At 38.0% G+C, this 23,075-nt stretch overlaps 1 protein-coding gene across 2 annotated transcripts in view; it reads left to right on the plus strand.

Moving 5' to 3' along the window:
* The window catches only part of LOC145998740 (solute carrier family 12 member 9), a 67,905-nt gene that overhangs the window by 38,824 nt on the left and 6,006 nt on the right, over positions 1 to 23,075 (plus strand). For both annotated transcript variants that reach the window (XM_083135286.1, XM_083135287.1), the window contains exons 9-14: positions 4,523 to 4,721; positions 9,327 to 9,569; positions 10,254 to 10,402; positions 16,432 to 16,626; positions 19,734 to 19,851; positions 22,133 to 22,374. In XM_083135286.1, the coding sequence (XP_082991412.1) occupies positions 4,523 to 4,721; positions 9,327 to 9,569; positions 10,254 to 10,402; positions 16,432 to 16,626; positions 19,734 to 19,851; positions 22,133 to 22,374 (1,146 nt within the window). The remainder of the gene's footprint in view (positions 1 to 4,522; positions 4,722 to 9,326; positions 9,570 to 10,253; positions 10,403 to 16,431; positions 16,627 to 19,733; positions 19,852 to 22,132; positions 22,375 to 23,075) is intronic.

The following is a 23,075-nucleotide window of genomic DNA, read 5'->3' on the forward strand; positions in this document are numbered from 1 at the left end:
ATTTACCAGCACCAGACACGATGTCTAAATCTAACAGTAAAGCTGTAATGTGAAATCAATCTCGTCTCTTTTTTGTCTTTTAACAATGAGAATAATAATTAGTAAACTGAATGTAAGAGGAGAATGAAAACTTACCAGTCTCTTGCTTCTATATCAGGCGATTGACTTCAGTACAGTGATATTCCGAAGTGACTTTGCTTTTGATATACTTTCGGCAAATGATTTTTTCTAAGAAAAATTAAATGCATAGTTCTATCGCTTGGCATGGGAGGAAATCCAAACCCATCACTACACTTTCCAGAAACTAACTGCCGTCATCTGTCGTTCAAAGAAATTTCCTTCCCTGCTGCATCCTTGTGCTGAAACATGCCTGCTGAAACTGTCGGGACAAACAAAAGTCTAAAGTTGAAAAGGAAAAGGAGGATTAGCCCAAGTATTTAAATTTCCAGGAAATTCTTGTCTAAGACAAGTCAAACACTTTCATGGGCGATGACCTTTTGGACTGCGGGAGATCCACAAACACCAAAGAAAGTGGAAGGATTACCAACAGGTGCATCGTTGGCTTTCGGGACCTCATTTGTGTTATTGTTACACGAGATCACATCTGTACGAACAAAGCCTGGCATATTTCCAAGAGAACTACCTTGTGTGCCGGTTAATAATTCTTAATTTCGTCACTGAATGGCGCTGGAAGCAAGGGTTGGTGCACAGTCTCACCTCTTACGTCAGTGTGTTGCCAGGACAGTACCTGTCAAAATGCCGTGGATGTGCAACTGAGTGCGAGTGATCATGATATTGGGTTTGTGTCGGAAACATGTTGACCTTCAAACCAAATGTGCGGCACGTCCTGCTTTTCTTGTTCAATCAAAGGAAAAACGCAAGTGAAAGCCATCGTATCCTTGTGGAAACATACGGTGACAATGTCCTAATGCAAGACGCGTGTGTACATTGGTTTCGAGGATTCAAAAATGGTGATTTCGACTTGAAAGACAAAGATCGCAGGTGCCATCTGAAAAAATTCCAATTGCTGAATTGCAAGCACTGTTGGACAAAGACAATACACAAACGCAACAACAACTGGCAGAGAAGTTAAATGTTGGTCGCCAAACCATATCTGATTGTCTTCATGCCATGGGAAAGATCCAGAAGGCAGGAAAATGAATCCCACATCATCTGAACGACAGACAAATGGAAAAGCGAAAAACAGTGTGTGAAGTGTTGCTTTCTCAGCATGAAAGACAGTCTTTCTTGCATCTGGTAGTGACTGGGGACGAAAATTGAATCTACTTCGAGAACCCAAAATGCAAAAAGTAATGGGTTGACCCAGGACAACCTTCAACATTGACCGCAAAACCGAATCGCTTCAGAAGGAAGACAATGCTGTGCATTTGGTGTGATCAGTAGGGTGTGGTGTACCATGAGCTTCTGAAACCAGTTGATACAGTGAATGCCATTCGCTACCATCAACAACTCATCAATTTGAACCATGCATTGATCGAAAAGTGCCCAGATTGGGTGACAAGACACGGAAAAGTGATTTTGCAGCATGACAAACAGCGAAAGGCAACAGAGACACCATTTCTGCACTTGGCTGGGAATTCTTGTCCCACCTGCCATACTCACCAGACTTAGCCCCTTCGGACTACCACTTGTTTTCATCGATGTCTCACTCACTTTCCCAGCAACACTTCAACAAGTACGAAGATGTCGAACAATGGCTTGCTGACTGGATCACCTCAAAATGTGAACAATTTTTCTGGAAGGGCATCCACAATTTGACGGACAGATGGGCACAATGTATAGCTAGCGATGGCGCATACTTTGAATAAATCATTTGTTACCTTTCTCCCCAGATACACTTGTTTTCTTTCGGATCAATTAAGAATTATTAACCGGCATACCTGGTAAACAGAAGTAGGGAACTCATATGGGGATAATTTCACATTACGCTTGATTTGCAAGATACTTCACCGCGAGACTTATCTGCATACATATCTTTGTGTCACGCACTTGCTGTTCCTGGAAACTTGAGTACAGGTTCATTTAACAAATGCACAACTATTTTCATTTTTTTTCAAAACCAAAGGTAAGTGAACGAAACTTTGAAATGGAAAAAGGCAATGGGTTTTGGCTGCACCTCTAGCACCTCAAAAGCAATGGTATTGGCTGGTATTGGTGCCAAAATACCAACCGATACCGGTACCGATACATCGGTATCGGCTCAGCCCTATTTTTTTTTGTTTTAAGTCCACTTTATGCACAGAGAGACCAATTGGGATTGGTCTTACAGAATAAAATGAAATTCTAACCACTATGTGCCTCCACCGGGTATTGAACCTGGGACCCCTTGATTCCTTTGGTTTGAGGATAAAATATTTTATGCACAAAATGAACGTATGACATGCAATTTTGTAATGTATACATCATATACCATGGGTGATTTATATATTTTCATTTTTAAGTTAATTGCTATGATAAAGGTCAAATGAACTTTTGAAAATTTTCAATATTTCTTAAATGAAAGTTTTGCAACTTCAATATCATGACATATTTTTAGTCTCTTTCTAGCCTCACATTAGTAGAAGTAAAAGTAGCAAATTATTTATAGTTAATAAGTTACAGTTGAAAGTAAACATAGCATTTGACAGTAAAAGTAATAATCTATAGAGTGTCTTATTCTTAAAAGTCAGTATGGGTTAAATGGAGCATGGCATTGCCAGATCAACAAACGGAGGCCCATCGAGTTGCTGTTAATAGCTAATGATTGCAACAAATTTACTTCCTTAATATCGTATTGGAAATGTTCAAAATCTATGTATTTGATGCATTTTGGGAAAAACTATAGTTACCTCAAGATTTTCATGTAAAAGTTTATATTTCAATGTAACTATTTACTATTTTACATTTGCATTATATGTGTGATACACGCAATTATTGTTTCTTCTTTCATTGAATGTTGTATCCTTTACATATACAGAATTAAATAAATGCAAAAACAAACATTAAGATATATTTTTTATGGAAAATAAAGTAATAACAATACCTTTAAGTGTAACTAGTGTCCTCGTCTGGTAATGACGTTACATCCTCCAAAAACTCTTCTGTTTCTCTTCATGGACCCGGTTCCGTCATATTTTCTTGTTCTGGCATTATTCTGTTTCCACATTATTTTCGACTTATTTTTTGCTGGTGTTCTGAGAGGACCTTCGGTTTCGTCCTTTCATATTCTGTATATAAGACGTTCAGAACACTCTGTAACATCAGCCGTTGTCTTAACCGCCTTGCTGATATTCATTGACTTTAAAAAATGATTTAACACGCACATAACTATTATACGTTCTTTACCCTCGAAGTTTACCAATACTTCATCTTTTTCCAGCTTCTCTATCCATTATTAAACAAAATATGTAACTTACATGCAATCCACAATTGATTGATTGATTGATTGATTTAGTTTATTTTACTTCACATTTTGTGCCTCTTGGCTAATTTGCAAAGATGGGGATGACTGATGAAATGTTGAAATTGATGAATGGATATTCACAAACAACCAAGCCCGAGCTGGATTCGAACCCAGAACCTTTGGGCAATCCACAATTATCACACAGTACACTGCACTTCCTACAAACCGGGGCACCTGCCTGCAACTTAATTGCACCCTCGGTGCCGCAGAATGAATTTGATATGTGAAACTGCCCGTGTAAACAAACTACGATTGCGCAATAAATAATGGTGCTGTGGGGTAACAATGCATTCTAAAAATAACTTCAAACAATGGTCAACACTTTTCTCTCTCGGTCTGCATGTGTATTGCAACAAACTGAAAAGTTTCTCACTAACAACTTTTTCGAATTACGGTCTGGTGATTTATACATAATATCCAATGTGTGTGTGTGTGTGTGTCTATATATATATATAATGTATAACCCCTTGTAAGCAAATTAATGCACTCAGGTGAAGAATATCATGTCTACAAACACCATAGATCCCATAGAAAGAAAACTGGTGAAGTTGTTCAAGCAGTTTGATATTTATGGCTTTTGAAGTATTTACTACAAAAAAATCAAGGATTTTTCAAAATTGCATAATTATGGAAATTTCAGATCACATGAATTTATTACAGATTAAATAATGCTGTCAGTAAATCGAGCATAAAAACTCTACAGGATAATGATTTCACTGTTTGAAATTTATGACTTTTAAATTTTGTAAATTTTGTAACATCTGGCAACGCATCGGTTGTAGAGAAGGAGAGAGCTATTGGCAAAACTTGTGTATTAGAGAGAGAGAGAGGGAAGTACTCGATTTACTTCCATACTGACTTTTAAGATTGAGACGCTCGATAGAGCTGTATTGTTTATAAACCACAATTTTTCTAATATTGATTTTTTTTTTTTTTTGCAAGCCTAGTACTTAAATGCTGTATTATCCTCCTTTTGACATTACATATAATTGTTATTTCGGTAGCTTTAAATGGAATTTATTATTGTTATTATTTTCTCATCTGATTTTTTGTTTCCAGGCCATCATTCAAGTACTTTACCTGGCACACTGCATTAATTGGCCTTGTTGGAACTTTCGTAATGATGTTCATAATAAACACTATTTATGCCTCTTCAAGCATCATATTGTGTTTGATTCTGATTATTGTGTTACATGTGTTTTCTCCTACAAGAGGAGCAAATTGGGGTTCAATTAGTCAAGCCCTTATATTCCATCAGGTAAGCAGTTCAGTGGCAAAGAATTGTAATTTCTTTGCATTTCAAAGAACATTTTCTCTCTTTTTTATAGACATTAAACACTGAAAAACCATTTTTTTATATACAAAAAAAGACTAACATGTGAAAGATTTTGTAATTGGTAAATACTTTTGGACTTGGTATTTAAGTTCTTGGGTTCAAATCCCAGCCTGGGCAGGGGCGTTATTTGTGATTGTCCCTTGATCATTTTTATCTAATTATCACTCATCCTTTTTATTGCAATTACACAAAAGTACCATAAAAGTGACGCTAAATAAAAATACAAAATACTTATTGCTGAATGAATAACATACAATATTTTACAGATGACTGAATATGCATTCTGCAGATGATAGCAGTGTAATGGTGAAATGGTTGTACATGTACTTTCTACTAATACATTTTTGACCTATCCTATGGGTAGTAGTGAGAAGTAGTTACTTTTGTTGGAAGAATTTAGTGTTTGTGTTGTTATGTGGTGTGCTTTTTGAAAATGTTTATCTTGGTGGTCTACTTTACTAAGTAATTACATTTCTCCATAACATCATTAATTGGTGTAACCATTTTGTTTCAACTCCATTTTATGCAGATATAGGCTATCATAGACCTATAGTTTAAATTAGGATCTGAACCACCATGTGCCTCCACTGGGTTTCAAACCCGGGACCCTTTGATTACAAGCCAACGATGTTAAGGGAGAATTCATACCAAAGCAACAAGCGACGCATATAGCTTGGGAAGGAGCCAATCTGCAGCAACGTTTCAGACTGTAGCAGCGTGATAGCCTGCACAAGCTTGGGTTCAGTTGGTAAAATCCTCAAGCTATACGTGTCGCCTGTCACTTGTCGCTTTGGTGTGAAATCTCCCTAACACTATGCCATAGGGTCTGTTGTGTGAAAAGTACTCAATGTTGTAGACACTTACAAGCAGGAAGAGGTATTGTATACCTAGGGACATTGAATTTTCACGATGCGCGAAATCGCGAAATGTGAAAAAAAAGATGCAATTTTGAACATTCTGCACATAACTACACCCCCAATGATGAAATATGCATGATTTTTATTCGCGAAGTAATGCGAAATGTGTGCTTTTCCTCGAAATGAACGCTTTTCGTGAAATAACAGTGAAATATCATCAAATTAAGTAGAAAACACGCAAAAACCGGCAATCGAGGTTGTGCGTGCAAACTCGATTTGTAACAAAACGTTTGCCTAAAGTTTCCTAACACTTGCAGCTGAAGAACGTTTTATCTTCGATCACATCAGGAAGACTCTGCAAATTGGGATTTCCCATGCACATAATATCAGTTCAAAAACTTTGTTCCCTGTCAAGCTGCATTCCTTTCTTCCCCCGAATGTCTACTCAACTTCCAGTTTCATTGAACTTGCTAGCTTTAGCAGCAATAAGATTAGTCTGTTCCCGCACATCAAGGGAAACAATGGTGTCATTTGTGTTCAGTCATGAATGAATTTTGTTTATGATCATGTGATTTTCAACATGTGTTTGTGTATGTGCAGTAGTGATTATTTTATTTGTTGGACAGCAAGGATATCCTTTAAATATATGCAATGACTAAATCACTTGAGATATGCAATTTAGAAATGAAGTGATTTTGTGTTGATGTTTTCTTTTTGGTTGGACAGCTAAGTACTTGTGTATGTACAGTATATAAAAATGAAGTAGTTTATCAATTTATAGCTTTTGTATGTTGTTTCCTCTCATAATGAAAAAGTGTGTGCCAATTTTTTTTTTCCACCACTGGTATATACCGCTGATCTAACATTTTATTTACCGCTCTCCTCAGTTTTTATTTACCATAAATTTGTCTCCCTATTTATACCTGTCCAAATCAGAACCTTGATTTATCATCATCATCCTTCGCTGTTTCCTGCCTCTGGCTGGGTCAGCATAGAAGTCAAGGCTCTCCATTTTCTCGTGGTCTTCCACCACTCCTCTCTTTCCACAGTGTTCCAATCTTGTCCTCTTCTCGTAACACTCACCACTGTCTGCTATTTCCACCGACATCTTGGTCTCCCCTTTGGCCTTACTCCCACTCACTTCACTACCCCCTCCCCATGTATCTCCTCACTCCTTATTCTATGCCTAATAGTCTTCCCCAATATACTCCTTAAAAATTTCGTCTCCACTGCCTGCATCTGTCTTTTGTCTCTCTCTGTCACTGTCACTGTCCAAGTCTGCTCCATACATATTATTGGCACATAGTATGTGTTGTATAGTAGCGAATGCTTTGATGGAGTCCACCTCCCATTTGTCATCTTCTGTTTACCTCCTCATCTATTCTTCCACTTCTCTCAATTATGCTTCCTAGATATTTGAAACTCTCCACTACAATTAACTCTTCCATGTCCACCTTTATTCTTGGTATCTTTCTGGCTCTGTTTCTTGTTGTTATTAGCACCTCACTCTTTTCTGCACTGAATTTCATTCCTGCTCTTCTAATTTTCTCATTCCAACTATCAAGCTGTGTCTGTACTTCTTTCCTGTTTCCCCATATTACTAAGTCATCAGCGAACAACAGGGCCTTCATCTCTATCTCTCCTATCTTCTTTCCCACCTCTTCATTAATTGCATCCATTGTAATTATGAAGAGCAGTGAGGAAAGAGTAGTTCCCTGTTTTAGTCCGTTACTTATACTGAACCACTCCGTTCTTCCCATTGGTGTCTTCATTGAGCTCTGGTTGACCTTGTATGTGCTCTGCACTCTACACACTATCTCTTCCTCGACTCCTTTCTCTCTTAGAGCCCTCTAAATCGTTGTTCTGTCCATGCTATTGTATGCCTTTTCTATATCTAGGAATGCCATAATCAAATAATTTCCATACTCATAGTGCTTTTCCTGTAATTGCCTTATGGTGAATATCAGATCTACTGTTGATCTGCCTTGTCTAAATCCATACTGTGCCTCCCTCATGTTCACCTCTGTTACTTCCCTTACTTTTTTCTCTAATATTTTATCATAATATTTGCTGAGTGGCACATTAATGTTATTCCTCTGTAGTTTTTACATTCATTTCTGTTGCCCTTCTTGAATATGGGAACTATTAGTCCCTTTGTCCAATCTCTAGGCACTTCTCTCTCCCTTGCCACATTATACAGCCACTGCACACCAATCACTCCTGCTCCTAGTATCATTTCCACTGGCACTTCATCTATTCCAGGTGTTCTACCTCTCTTCATTCTCTTCAGTGCTTTCTCTACTTTTTCCATGTGAGATTCATTTTTCCTTCCTGTTTTTTTTCCTTCACTTCTTCATGTTCATTTCCTTTTTTTCACATTCAGCAATTTCTTGAAATGGTTTCGCCACATTCTCCTTATTTCTTCATTCTCTTCTACAACGTTTCCCCTTTCATCCCTTAGCTTACAGCTGTCTCCTCTTTCTCTTCTTCTTTCTCTCACTAATCCATACAATACTTTCTTGTTCCCATGTACGTCCTCCTCTAGCACTTTGGTCCATTCTTCCATCCACTTTCTTCTTTCCTCCTTTACTACTGTTCTTGCCTCTTTCTTCTTTTCCATGTACTCTTTTCGTGCATTTTGTGATTTAACTTTAAACCATTTTCTAAATGCATCATGTTTGTTTTTCACTGCCTCTCTAGTTCTTTCATTCCACCATGGTGTATCTTTCTTCTTATTTTTGTTGCTTCTCCTTCCACATACCATTTCGGCTGCCTCGACTAATTATGTTTATCCATTCTGTTTCTACTCCTTTGGGTTCATCTCTTGGCACTCCAGTATGCAATATTTCTTCATATTTCTCTTTTATCATCTTGTCCTTCAATTTCCACACTCTTATCCTTCTCTCTTGTTCCTCCTTTCTATCTTTTATTTTCCAAGTTCTCACTGGGTATTATTTTAATGTTGTTCATTATCTTCTTTACTTCCTTGTTTACATAATCTATTACAGACTGTTGTTCATTATTCCAACTGTATCTTGTAATTTTATGATTGTCAAATTTCTTCTTAAACCAACTATTACCTACTAACAGTCCATTTCTCTTATAGAAGTTTAGTAGCCTCCTTCCCTCCTCATTCCTCTGTCCCCATCCATCAGCTCCAAGTACTTCCATAAACCCTTTCCTGTCTCTTCTCACTTGTGCATTGAAATCACCTATCACAATTCGCCCTTCCTTTCCTTCACGTTCTTACGAGTCTTCTTGAAATGCGTAACTATAATTAGGAAAAAAACAACATGTAGCCTAAAAATTACGTATGAAAGTATGGGGATGTGTGTGTGAAAAGCACATAGTCTTACTTCAAGACTGGTTATGATACACTCCACTGCTAAAGATGAAAATATGTGTGATTGTAGTTTCTCAGGTATGTGTAACAATCAGTTTTAAGCAATGTTATTAATATAGTTTGTATTATCACTCTTGGTGTAGTTAGGATAATGTGCTGCAGAGTCAAGGAGGATGCTGGGTATTTAATCCCAGGAAAAGGATGGATATTTCTTTGTATTCATTTTATCATAAGTTCCATCATTTATCCTCATTGTTGATATTAAATTCAAGAGACAGAAAAAGTAAATTGAGAAAAATTCAAACTTTTGTTTCTTTCTAATTCTAGGTGAGGAAGTATCTTCTGCTTTTAGATTCAAGGAAAGACCATGTGAAATTTTGGCGACCTCAGATGTTATTAATGGTGGTTAACCCTCGTTCATCGTGCCCTCTGATAGATTTTGTAAATGATATGAAGAAAGGAGGGTTATATGTTCTGGGGCATGTTAAAGTAGGAAATTTCTTAGATTCAGAATCGGATCCAACCATGGAAGAATATCCCCATTGGCTAGCTCTGGTTGATCATTTGAAGGTGAGTTCAGTATCTACTAAATAAATTGAAGCTGGGGAATTGACTCTTTTGTAGCACCTTCTGCTAAAATATAATGCTTTGACATTTGTATGCCTTCCTTTTGTTTGAGGATAAAATATTGTATACATGAAATAATTGTATGAGATGCAATTTTAATATTCACATTACGTAGCAAGAGTGAATTATATATTTTAATTTGTAAGTTATTCTGCTATGATAAAACGAATCTCCAGGTTTAGCAATCTTTGCATTTATTTTTTTGGTAAAATGTGAAAGGCGGAAGGGTTAACCTTCATTTACTATACTTTTGAAATTATTTAATTTATAGTAAAAATAAAAAATTGTATTGTTTTGTAGGGCATAAAATTATTCATGGTGGAATTTTGAATATGTAAGGTTATTATGATGTGCATAATTGTTGCTATTTGAAAAAAAACTAATTTCTATTAATAGCATACATATATATTCATGCGTTTACCAAAATTAATTTCAAAATTATTATGTGTTTCAGCAAAAATTGAATTTTCTTTAAATTAAATTGTGGAACCAATGCAGCTTTTTGATTGAACCACATAACATATTTGCTCTTTTAAGTAATCTCATTATTAATGTTATTACAATAAGAGTTAGGATTCCTGATGTACTCATTTTTAAATCATAAATGAAAATACCTTTTATTTCTAGGTAAAAGCATTTGTTGAACTAACAATGGCTAAATCAGTTCGAGAAGGTTTGCATCACTTGATACGTATTTCTGGTCTTGGAGCAATGAAGCCAAACACAATTGTCTTAGGTTTCTATGATGATAAGAAACCAGTTGATTTTTTTGAAAAGTAAGTTCCTACACTTCCAACACTTTTGCATGCAAAATCAATTTCCAAAGTAAAAACAAATGTGGAAATAAAATCACAATGCATTGACTTCATAACAACATATAATTCTGTTAAATTTTGTAGTAAATACAGTGGAACCTCGATTTTACATTTTTCAGGGGCCCGTAAATAAATAACATAAAATGCAGGAAATGTAAAAAGCAGGAAAGCATAAGGGAGGGGTGAAACTCAAGTGTTGGCAAGAAACGACTACACAATCGACTTTTTGGGTGTATAATCTCTCAAAAATAATATAACATCAGGAAAGAAGTATGATTATGAATTGCTAAGGAAAAAAGCAAGACCTATTGTGAAAATCAGTGGTGGATTAACATGACCCACTTTTGAGGGTAGGCACAGTGGATGACTGCTTCTAACCACTGCCTGTTAGGCTCAATTTATGCATCTGATTGTGTGGGATCTTTATTTACTCTGTAAACTGATAATTATTTGCTAGTTTTAGAAGTCTTGGATAATATTGGAAAGGGGGGGGGGGGGCTGGATGTCTAGCATCTATATATACTGTAATCAAAGTGTCCTGGATTCAGTTCACAGTAGAGACATATGGAATGGTTCAGATCCCACTTGAAGCTGCATATCCAGTCCCGATCAGCCCAACAGCATAATGTGTATTCAAAACAAGCTTTGTCAAACTCGCATTTTTAGACGTCACGATAGGGGGATTGTTATCAGTGACATGTTCAGGATTTTTGAAAGGGGCTGGGTTACGTATATTTTTTTAAGTAGTCAGCCCTCATTTTGCCATGTTTTCCTGCCTTTTAAGTTCTTTTTTTAGGAATACTGGGTCAAGGAAAGGGGGGTTATGACCCCATCAACCTCCCCCTTTGGGCATGTTACATATTGTTATTTATATCCATATTAATCGATGATTAATCGTTGGGTTTAGCAGTTTTGCAAGGGCAAATACCCTTTCCACCAATAGTTTCACCATAAATAATGTGTTCCATACAACAATTTCATTTTTTCCCTCTCCCATCAACATTTAATATTGCATGATTTATTTTCAACACGTGAATGGTTGCAAAGAAAATCAAAGATTATATTCTTCTTATTATTCTTAGCATTGTGTGCTTTTCCTTCCTGTACTGCTCTATGTATTCAAGATGCAGAAGAAATTAGCTTGTCTTTTAATTCCTTGCTTTGTGTCTGGTGCTCATGTTTCCTAATCATGAAAGCAAAACAACATTGTGAGACGAGATTCAAAACAATGTCGTTTTTTTTTCCTTCACGATGGATGATCATTGCTCTGTAGCCAGGAGACAAAACATTGGCGCCAGCTGCCTACAGAAACCCTTCCAACCTGTGGCAACATGAGGGAAGGGAAGTGGAGACAAACAGGTGGTGAAGCTGAAAGTCATCAGCATCAAACGTCTTATTAGAAGTGTGCTCATTCCCAGCCCAAGTTGCAGAAGGGGAGGATCACTGCTTTACGCTCTTCCATGCTGCCAAAGATACGAATGTACGAGCAAGATTTCCGTCGGAGATAAGGGCATTAAGAAAGAGAGAGAAACGGGCTGAATCATGCAATTATGGCATAGCTGTGCACACCGGTGGTGGATCAATGAGCTCTTGTGGGAGAGATCGGGGAATTCTTTTTTTTTTACTTGTATGCTATGCTTGTTGACTACTTATCCAGAAGCACCTGCTTAATTTTAGATGTCACAGGAGACGGCCCTTATGTTAATTGGGTTAAGATGTCTTGTGCAAGGGAGCTCACTTCCACATGAGCAAGTAAATAAATATATGCTCTTTGAGCCCAAATAAGCATTTAATGGTATTTAGATGTAAAAAGTGTAAAAAGTGTTCCCCTGTGCATAGCACCACGCCATGAAGGCGTATAGGGGGTGTGGGGGTAATGCCCCACACTTTCTTGATCCGGTCGTGAGTGGGGTGATGTGATCAGCATCACACCCCTGACTGCCTTTACCCCCTAGGGTTTCCCCCAGGTACCCATGTTATTCGACGCTGGGTGGACGCCGGGGCCGCTTCCATCGTTAGAAAAGTTCCCGGATTTGAACCGGCCGGGGATCGAACCCGGGACCTTTAGCATGGTAGTCAGTCGCGTGGCCACCGCTGTTAGATGTACTCTAAGAAATTATTGCCTCACCCCTTGTTTATTCACTCATTTCTCCTTGCCCTGTCACTGTACAACACATGAGTCATCTGCATAGAAAAAGCATTCTCTGCCCCACGCAGAAGAATAAATGTGTCCAAACTTCGTCCCCCGTCCCCCTAACAATTAATTTGACAAGAATATGTTTTTGTCAGTGAGTAATATCGTTCATCTGCCCACAGAAAAAAAGAATCACTTTAGCTTGTACGTTTTCAGTTACATTCTGATAACCAAATGGTATAACATGCATAAAAAAACCTCAGATTAAAATTAATTTACAATGAAATATAGACTAGATCCAATCGAATTTGCTTAAGAATCTAAACGACTTTCCAGTAAAGTAAAGTTGCAGTTCTTATTCAGTATCGGATAGCAGAGGTTGGCAAACCTTTCTTAATTTTTTTCTTACATTTCCAGTGCTGCAGACAAGAAGAAAGGAAAAGTTTTCACAAACAACCACCTGTCCCCCCTTTTTTGTTCCAGTCAACTAGGAAGAATTCCATAAATGTATGAGCAAAGAAGTGAATGGTGATCCAAGTCCTGTTGTCATTTTTTCCAGTTGTGTTTTTGCGGAGGGGGGAGGGCGAACAAAGACAGGCAGCATTTAGGGAGAATCGGTTTGGCAACAGTCCGCTTGTTATCTGATTCTGAAGCAGAAGGATCAGCCAATGCAAGAAGTGACGTTTTCCCTTCCTGTCCATCAAGAGAGGTGCGTCAAATGAAAGTTGTGTGCCTTCTCCTCTCACTCTCTCCCCCAATGAACCATACCTCATCGCTCCCTCCTCTCACATGAAAAGCCTAACATTTGGAAATTCAAGGTCATATGGTGAATGGAACAGCTGCGAAAGCAACGAAAAGGAGGGAGAAGTTGAGAGGCCAACAGACCAGCCTTCTGGCAAATTTTACAACATCGGCACTGCTTGGAAAACGTATAAAGTGGGAAACGAGAGTTAGAGGGAATGTAAGATCGAGGTGAATGACCTATTATTTAACATAGCCTTTTGCCAGGACCTAGATGGCTGAACGTATTAAGCAGGAAAACATATGTGGGAATGTAAACTCAGGGTTCCACTGTATATATAAGAGGGATTCAATGTGAAAGTGCTCTTGAACCCCAATTTTTAGAATTAAATGCAATGCTGTAACTTTATCCTATCTTGTGAGTGAGCAATTTAAAATTGTGTTTCTATTGTGTCCTACCCGTGACACCAAAGAACAATCAATTTCTCCTATAACTGTTTCATTTCCCCCCTCAACTCCACTAGAATATTCAAAGGTCAATTACCTTTTCTCTCTGTCTCAAATAATTTATTTTTCAACATTGGACAATTCCCAGAAATTAAAATAAATGTGTTGTTAAGTGAAGAGGCAGTGTTTCGTCTGTCCCACCTGCGACACAAAATTGTTTACCTGTAGCTATAAATCTTGGAAAGTATTTTAAGGGGGGTAGTTATGTTTAATCAACAGTGCTAAGTTTCATATTTCATTGCACGGAAACTAAAAAAAAGATGTTGCTTAACTATCAGTAGAATAGTCACTAATATCAAAAATGTAGTCTGTGTGTCCCACCCATGACAAAGGAATCAGTGGTGAAGTGTTACATCTTTACGTAGTCATCGCAAGATTTGCTAAACGTCAGGGTCGATCTTTCAACGGAGGCGGAGGGTCACAATATTTCTCTGCGATAAATGCTAAGGTCTTTGCCAATTCACACTACAGATCTTACGACTTCAAATTATTAAATATGATGGAAACTGAAATGCAAACACCTCAATTGTCACGTTTAAAGGTAAGAAGAATCAGCTTTTTAGGCCATTTTTTCATTTTCTTTCATACCGAATGCGAATGGAGCGTGACGATGCTCACTTCACCTTGAAGCTATGGTCCACATGAATTGCGTGGACCTCAGCTTCGAGGTGAGGTAAGCGTCACTGAGCTCTGCTTCATTTACTGTCAATGTGCTATGAGGCTGGGACTTGCTTAATCTGCCCGGCAGGTGAATGCAAGCGTAGTGGTGAGTGTCCCTTTTTTTCACACCCGACGCGACTGGAGCATGGTGACGCTTACCTCACCTCGAAGCTGAGGTCCCCATGTGAACCATGGTTCGCCGCCAATTCTTTTGATAATGAAAAAGCAGATTTCATATTGTTCAATGTGTGCTTTTTCTCTTAACAAGTGAAAATAGCAGACATTCGAGACTTCAAGTGGTGTGCCCAGGATTTTCAAAGGGGAAGGGGTTACTTGTTCTTTTTAGTAATCATTCCTGAATTCCTCATTTTGCCATCTTTCCTGCCTTTTCTTTCTTCCTTTTTTTTAAAAAAAGAATATTGAGCCTAAGCAGGGATTATGACCCTCAGCAACCCCTCCTTGAGCATGCTGCTGGACACGGATAAATCTTGATGACTCCAGAGAAACCTTGCCGTGGCTGTAAACATGGGGATGGGTGCTGAAAAAAGGGCCTGTTATGACCCAGACCTTCAAAAGTGGGGGATAGTACAGGTCGTTGGTTGGACCTTGTAGGGTGTCTGCCTGTTCCGAAGCGTTTGGCTGTTCTCGGCATTGGGCAGAGACCAGAGAGATTCGCACCATTCTGCGATGAGCTGGGCCGTCGAACCATTGCCTTCAATAAGAAACTTGGCAGTAGGGTTCAGCGCAAAGGGTAGAACTGAGGCCTAATTTCGATGTGCAAAGATTAGCGAATGTCTTGCATATTTCGAGCTATTTCATGCTGTTGCTTGGCTATTTCACACAAATATGCGAGTATTCTTACTTATTTCTTTTACTTCTCCTCTAAAATATATAAAATACAATATTTTTATTATTTTGCTTGGTCATCGCTGCATCTCCCGATGACCGGATGCCTCGCCTCTGACAGGAATGCCTCTTAACATGTTAAGAGTATGTCATAATGAAACAGAAAGTCCAATTCATGTAGGTCACTGTCAGATATATTTAAAATTTATGGTAGTTTAGCTTAGAATATGCGGTCAGGAAGATAGAAGAAGCTAAAGAACTAAGCTTAAATGGTAGAAATTAGTTGTTATCATTTGCAGATGATATTGCCATACTAATAATGTTAATACAGTCCAGAATAATACAAAGTATTTTAAAAGGAAGCGAAGGAGTCAGATTTGGAAGTTAACACTGGAAACAATAAGCACATGATGGGGACAACAACCTGTTCGAATGGGCCACAAAAAGTGAGGCCAAGTTCTGACACCTACTACAATGCAGATAACTCAAACCATTCAATATCAGACTCGCACACAAACCAGAATCCCAAATTAGAAGAGCCCTACCAAACTTCAAAACTGCAGGGCAAGGACAGTTTACTTTTCTTTGTGGTAGACAAGGCTTAGTAGTAAGCGGTCATAGTGCAGGGACAAAAAGTGAGTGTGTGTGTGTGGGGGGGGGGGGGGGACTGCCACCCTCCTACTAATCGGCACCACTGGATATTACCTATATACAAGCATCCTCCATCAAGAAAAATTAGCACTGTTGAAAGAAAATACATGTGAAAAATTGTTATTGAAAGGATCGTTCACAATTCTATAACTATAGTCTTACATGAATAATTTGTGAAATCAAGGAGAAGTTGTACCATTTTATAGGGCAAACAGAGGTGAAATTTGCAAGAGAAACTTAAAGTTGTGCAAAATAACCATATTTGCATTTTTACATGACTTATTCATCATAAATATGTTTAGATTGTAGTAATGTATAAGTACTTCCTGGCAACAAAAAAATACTTCTTTGATGTTATTGTGATTAAAAAACTTAAGAACCATGCATATTAGTGTAAAGAAATTATTAACTTTTCTTTCCATTGCATCTGATATCAGATTTTTCATTGCAGAGAATCATGTTTTCAAACAAGGAATTTCCGGACATTCCAGAGCAGTGGATCACAAGTTTATTTGCTAAGAGAAGAAGAGGAAGACAAGTGCCTTGAAGCTTCAGATTATGTTGCAATGGTAAACGATGTGTTAAAGATGCAGAAGAATATATGTTTGTGCAGACATTTCAATTTGCTGGACAAATCCATGGTCAAGTAAGTGTTGTTACATACATTACATATTAGAGAGAATTCACACCAAAGTGACAGACGACACATGTCACTTTATGATTTTACCAATCCAATGCAGGCTTGTGAAAAGTTGCTGCTGATTAGCTCATTCCCAAGCGACACGCAACACATGCCACTTGTCACTTTGTTCTGAAATCTCCCATACAGTTTGAAAGTCATTCTGGTGTTAATATTTTAAGTAGGACTGAGTCGATACCAGTACTTGGAAATTGTAACAATTCAAAGTAGTTCAGAATATGTATCATTTTTAAGATACGAGTTCTTGTGTATTATAGCAACATACCACATTTTTTCTTTCAAATACATACATAATTTCATACGAGATAATAATCATCATCTAATAACAAAAGCCATATCTCCCACGTTGTTGCTAAAGTAATGAACATTTTGCATAATTTCAAGGATATGTATATCCTGTGAAAGTGTTTATTTATTTTTCGTTATTTAGCGCTGCTTTTCTGCCACTTTTAGTTAATTGCGACAATGGGGATGAGGGATAAAATTGATGAAAGGACACTCACAAGAACACCCACACCCATCCTGAGATTCAAACCTGGAACCATTGACGTCGTAGGATGATGCTGTGCTTGAAAGTGCTGTGTGACATTTTTGCACACACAGTTGGTGTGTGACAATTTTGCACACACAGTAAGACAATTGATCTTTGGAAAGGTATCACTGATTAAATTCCAACAGATTCTTGCCAATACCCATGGCATCAAACACTTCACCCTAATTTTAAGTGTTTGTGTCAACTCTTGTTCATATGTTATTGAACATGTTTTCGGACATAACTTACGATATATGTGTTGTTTGAATTTTGATTCAAAACTTAAAGAAAAGATGGCACCTTATGCCTTGCACTAAAAATAAGTTTCATTCTTATTAAATACAAATAACATATGTAGAAAAGAAACACACAGTGATTCTGGAAATATGGTGTAAATATAGCTCATGCACAGGGATCCCGGTTGCCAGGTCGCCATGGCGACTGTGATCTTATGCTGTAATATGTACGAAATTTTGATGATTCTAAATCAAATTGCGGTACAGCATAAGTTAGCAAATATATATATTTTTTTAATCAACGTTGTGAACATTCCAGTGTGTCAGTAATAATTTCTTACTCTTTGTTCCCCAACACCCCATTTCCTGTTTTCTCGAATGATTTAGTGATAATTTGAATACAATGATGCTCAGCTTCTTATATAGTGTGTTTCAAAGTTGCACAACCAAAACTTTGAAAATGTATATCATGAAAACCGTAAGAGATATTTACATCTGGTTTTCTGCATTATAAAGTCTCATCCACTGAGATATTTTTCAATGCTGATAATTATCAGTTTTTTTTCATACAGAAAATTTAGATAAAATAATTTCTGGCGGAAAGCAGCGTTAAATTTTTTTTCTTTCAGAAATGCACTTTTGAATGAGAAAAATTTGTAAGAAATTATCGAAGGGTCATAATTAGATGTCTGATGACTGATGTCATGTCAATCTGTCATTTGTGACCAATATTGGTCATGTGCAACATTTGATGGATTTTTTATTGGCGATTTTATGGGTTGAGTGAAAAAGTTCTATTTTTAGGTCATATATGGCAATGCTAGCAGGTCGAAATATTGTCAACAGACGCATGCCACATGTGCCTAAGTATTGACTATACATTTACTTGAAAAATCATAAACCAAGATTTTGTGGCGAATTTGGAAGTCCTAGTCTGCTTCTGGTTACACTGAATTCTCTTCGCTCACTTTCGACGCTAGTATGCCTGTTCTTTTAATTGATTCAGCATGGCGTATTATTTGGAGCAGCGCGTGTGCATTGCTGAAGAGTATTTTACTACTCATTCTTACACTCATGTGCAAGAGGTTTTCCAAGAAAAATCCCCTTCTTCTGCTGTACCTCACAAAGCAACTGTTTTATGTCTAGTCAAACGCCAACAAATGATCACACAAATTGTTGAGAGTTCGTATTATTATTGAAGATTAGGCACACACAGGAGATGTACGCGTACTACGTAGAAATTTTCAGCGAAAAATGCAGGCTCGACCAGGACTCGAACCTGGGTCTCTGGCATACCGTGCCATTTCTCTAACCACTGAGCTACCGAACCAGCCTGGCCTCGCCTGATTTCTTGCTGTCGCTGTTTTACCTGTGTGGAATCGTCTCTGCCAGTGCTATCGCAATGCGATCTGTTGCCTTTGAAACACAGTAGACTTTGACATTGCCTGGTTCCTTCCAGTGTAGAGATGTTAATGCATTTTTTGCTTAAAATTTCTACGTAGTACATTTCCTGTGTGTGCCTGATATTCAATAATTAACTCTCTCCGCTGGGAGGAACCAGGCAACGTTGAAGTCTACTGTATTTAAAAGGCAACAGATCCCGTTGCGGTAGCACTGGCAGAGAAGATTCCACACATGTAAAACAGAGACAGCGAAAAATCAGGCAAGGCCAGCCCGGCTCAGTATCTCATTGGTTAGAGCAATGGCACTGTATATCAGAGACCCATGTTTGAGTCCTGGTCGAACCTGCATTTTTCGCTGAAAATTTCTACGTTGGTATATATTGTTGAAAATCAATTCTCAGATGTTTTCAGCAAATTAACAATATTTTTTAAAATAATGTAATCGCTTTTATTTGGATACATGCTAACATAAATTTATTAACCCAGTGATAGCGTATATGATTAGTTTAGTGTAAATACCTCTTACGGTTTTCATGATATACATTTTCAAAGTTTGGGTTGTGCGCCTTTTGAAACACGCTGTAGTATGCACAATTGCTAGTAGGTAGTCTCCTGGCACCTGATTTTCAGAGCTGGCGCGTAGCTTTGAAGAAAATTTTTCGAGCACTGCTCATGCATAACACTCAATTCATAGCCACTTGGTAGTCCGTGGCTTATAGTGTCACTGATGAAAGTAACTACTATATTTTTTATGATGAAATACAGGTCTGCATTTGAAGAAAAGCTTTAGTGTGTGGTAGGTTATTTTGCTATTATATAAATTTCTAATGATTGTTACGCATAGAATATTACTAATTTATTGCTTTGTATATATATTTGCAGAAATCGCAGCAAGAAATATATCGATGTTTGGCCAATCAATTTTTTCAATCCTAATGATACAGATCCCTTTGACACAACAAGTCTGTTCATGCTACAGTTAGCATGCATCATCAATATGGTGAGTAAATCTTCCATTGTTATTAACAGGAGTATAACTTGCCTACTTTGTGATTAAGAGTCCACTGTAGTTTGCTGCACGTGTGTAGTGGTGTATCTATGCCAGGTTTGGTGAAAGAAAATGGTGTTTAGTTAAGTAGATGTGCGGCAAGAATAGTTGCGTTAAGTCCAGAAGGTTCAACAAATGCCTGCCTGCTGCTTCCAACGTTCGTTTGATTTGTCAGCACGTACCACATGACCTTACACCACACTGTACACCACTTCAGAACATAGTGGAAATGGTTCAGACACCAAATCAACAAAGTAGATGACTCATTGTTGCACTTTGTAAATAATTAGACACATGAGTACAAAGAGAGTAAGAAAGTAAAGCAAACTAGACGGGGCTAGTATATCAGGTGTTGAGGCTCCTTGGCTTACGTTATTTCCATGTATTTGGGGGGGGGGGGGCTCAGGTTTGATTCATGGTGGAGGTACATTCCACAGTGGTTTGAATTCCACTGTAAACTGTAAGTCCAGTCCCAATTAGCCTATCTGTGCATAAAGTAGGCTTTAAAGACATCCAAAGTTTTTCTGTAAGTATAAGGTTCTGAGTTCAAGCCCTGACTAGTACAAGTGTTTCATTGTGCTTGTTGTTTCATTTAATTATCATTCATCCAAATAACGGCCCTTTTTTGGGGGGAGAGGCTTTACAGTGTGTGACACATGATCAGTGCATGAAAGTCCATTGCTACTGTTAAGCCAGAGGCCAGCGCTTGTTTTCGAGTAGCTTCCAGATTGTCAAAAGGCAGTACATGATGTAAGGCTGTTTTCAGGATAGGGTATAAGTTGCAGGAATATCAATGTGTTTTCCAATAAGTCCCTAACAACTGCAATTTATCACTCATTAAAAACAATAGTTCAGGGTTCCCACACACTTGGAAAACCTGGAAATCTCATGGAAATCCCAAGGAAAAGCATCTAATTGATCAATGAGTCCCAGTGAAGTACATCTGAAGGACTAGAATATGCTCTGTCTGTTGCTAATAATAATTACAACCTCAGTAACTTGTTTTACATAAGTACTTTGAAGAATGGATATGCTACTGGTACAGTATAAAATTGCAAATGTTCTTTGAGGAACATGAATAGTTCATTCGCCTTCTTAATTAATGTGTTTATCTAAGTATTGCAATGGGGTTTGCCTTAAAAAAAAACCTGCATATTTCCACATACAAAACCATGACATAATGAATTATGTTTTTATGGTTGGATATTGCAGTAAATTGCATTACTTGATTGGTAAAATTATCGGTAATGTTACAAATGCACTGATAATGCCTATATCAGCCAATAACCCTAGTGTACTGATTAACCTGTTGCTTTTTTTGTAATAATAACAACAATAGTAATATAGAAGGTGATTACTTGCGTGAAATTTAGAAGATTTCACACTTCCGCGTTGCACAATTTAATAGTTCAATCCTATTAATTTCGAAGATCCACTGTCTTCATTTTCAAAAGGGTACGGTGTTTGAAGCGGAGATGGTACCGCGTCACTGCATTGTTTGTTCCCGGGCGGCGGTAGTTGCGATTTCTCCCGTTCGGCAGCACTGGCGCGTGCATCTTGGTTTGCGTCGTCTGCTTCCTGTTGTCAGGTGGTGTTGCCAGTTGGGGGGCTGGGCCGTGCTTCTCTGCAATGTGCCGTTCCTGTTCCCCACGTGGCTGGAGGGGGGCCGAGTATGTGCACCGCATCTTTTCTTTTTCAGGTCGGGGATCTTTCTGAGGACAGGGTGCCAAGTTGGGTGTGTCTGTCCATTGTCCAGGTTCAATTTTAAACCACGTTTACCGCAACCATCATGAATAGAAGGTGATGATGCTACCTATGAGGGGAAGTGGAGGAGGCTATTATAAAATATTGAAAATAGTAATGTACTGTGAATTGAGTACTGTGAAAAATAATTGAGGATTCTGGAAAACTCAGGGAAAATACGTTTGGAGTTAATGTGTGAACCCTGTATTTGTATTGCATATGGCCAAGTTATTAAATCAACAATTCCAAAATAACATGTTTGAACTTCAGATTTCTATATTTTTTTGTGCATAATTTTGTTAGATGAGATAATGAAATGTTTGATGGGACATACAAAGCGACTTGAATCCAGAACCTTTTGTAGCAGGACAACATGTTCATTGAGGTGGTAACAATGTGGAAGGAGGATGATGAAGGTATTCTTTTGCTTATATGCTCGTAAAAAATTGTGCTGAAAAAGGCTTTTGACTGTAATTGGAATTTTCTACAGGTTCCAAGTTGGAAGAGCTTGCGGATGCGTGTCTTTATGTGTGCTGTGTCCATGCAAACTGACGTGAAGAAGAGTGAAGTTAGACTGGAGCAACTTCTCCAGTTGTTAAGAATTGCTGCTGACATTCATCAGGTACAGTGGGAAGACATTCTCACGTTGTGGGAGTGTGAGCCTGAAGAGGTGAAGACTGAAAGTAACGTCCATACCATTCACTACAATATCCCAGCTTTATATTTGCAAAGGTAATGAACAATCAAAGTATTTAAATGAGTTCTTTGTAGATTGCATAACAACTGTAAGCCTTGTGTGTGATTTCTATCTATACTTACACAAGACATACAAAATACGTAGGTTCAAATTATAACAACATAACTTTAATGCCTGGAAGCCATTTACGTACATGTAACACACAGTTACTATGACAACCAATCAATAACATGCTATAAATACATATTCTTATTCTTCTTCCTGTCATGTGTCTATCATTTCCTCCTGGAGTCGTCACCTTCTTCTTCTTTCTTTTTTTTAAGCGCTGGTCTGCCCATGTCTATCTGGAGGTATACTAAGTCTATGCGATCTTCTGAGTGGTGCGTGCCCAGCATCTGTATTTGGTTGGTTTTGATTATCTCTTCCCTCTGTATTCTCAGGCTGCCCTGCTGGTGTCGATTCAAGGTTTGGATCAGGTAGATCTGTTGATGATGGGTTTAGTCCACACTCACGTTTTCGTAGCCACCTGACGTGTACCGTTCGTGTCAATCCATCGAACAATTGCACTTTATATATTAGGCTGTTGCCAATTCTAGACAATACGATTCCTGGTACAGTCACGGACACTGCCAGGTTGTAATGAATACATTGACTTTCAACGGAATCGTTACAACCTGGCAGTGTCCATGACACTACATGCTGGCAGTGTCCATGACACTACATGCTTTGGTGAATT

The sequence above is a fragment of the Lepisma saccharinum genome, chromosome 14 (genome assembly GCF_977018435.1).
Source record: "Lepisma saccharinum chromosome 14, izLepSacc3.1, whole genome shotgun sequence".
Lineage (NCBI taxonomy): Eukaryota > Metazoa > Arthropoda > Insecta > Zygentoma > Lepismatidae > Lepisma > Lepisma saccharinum.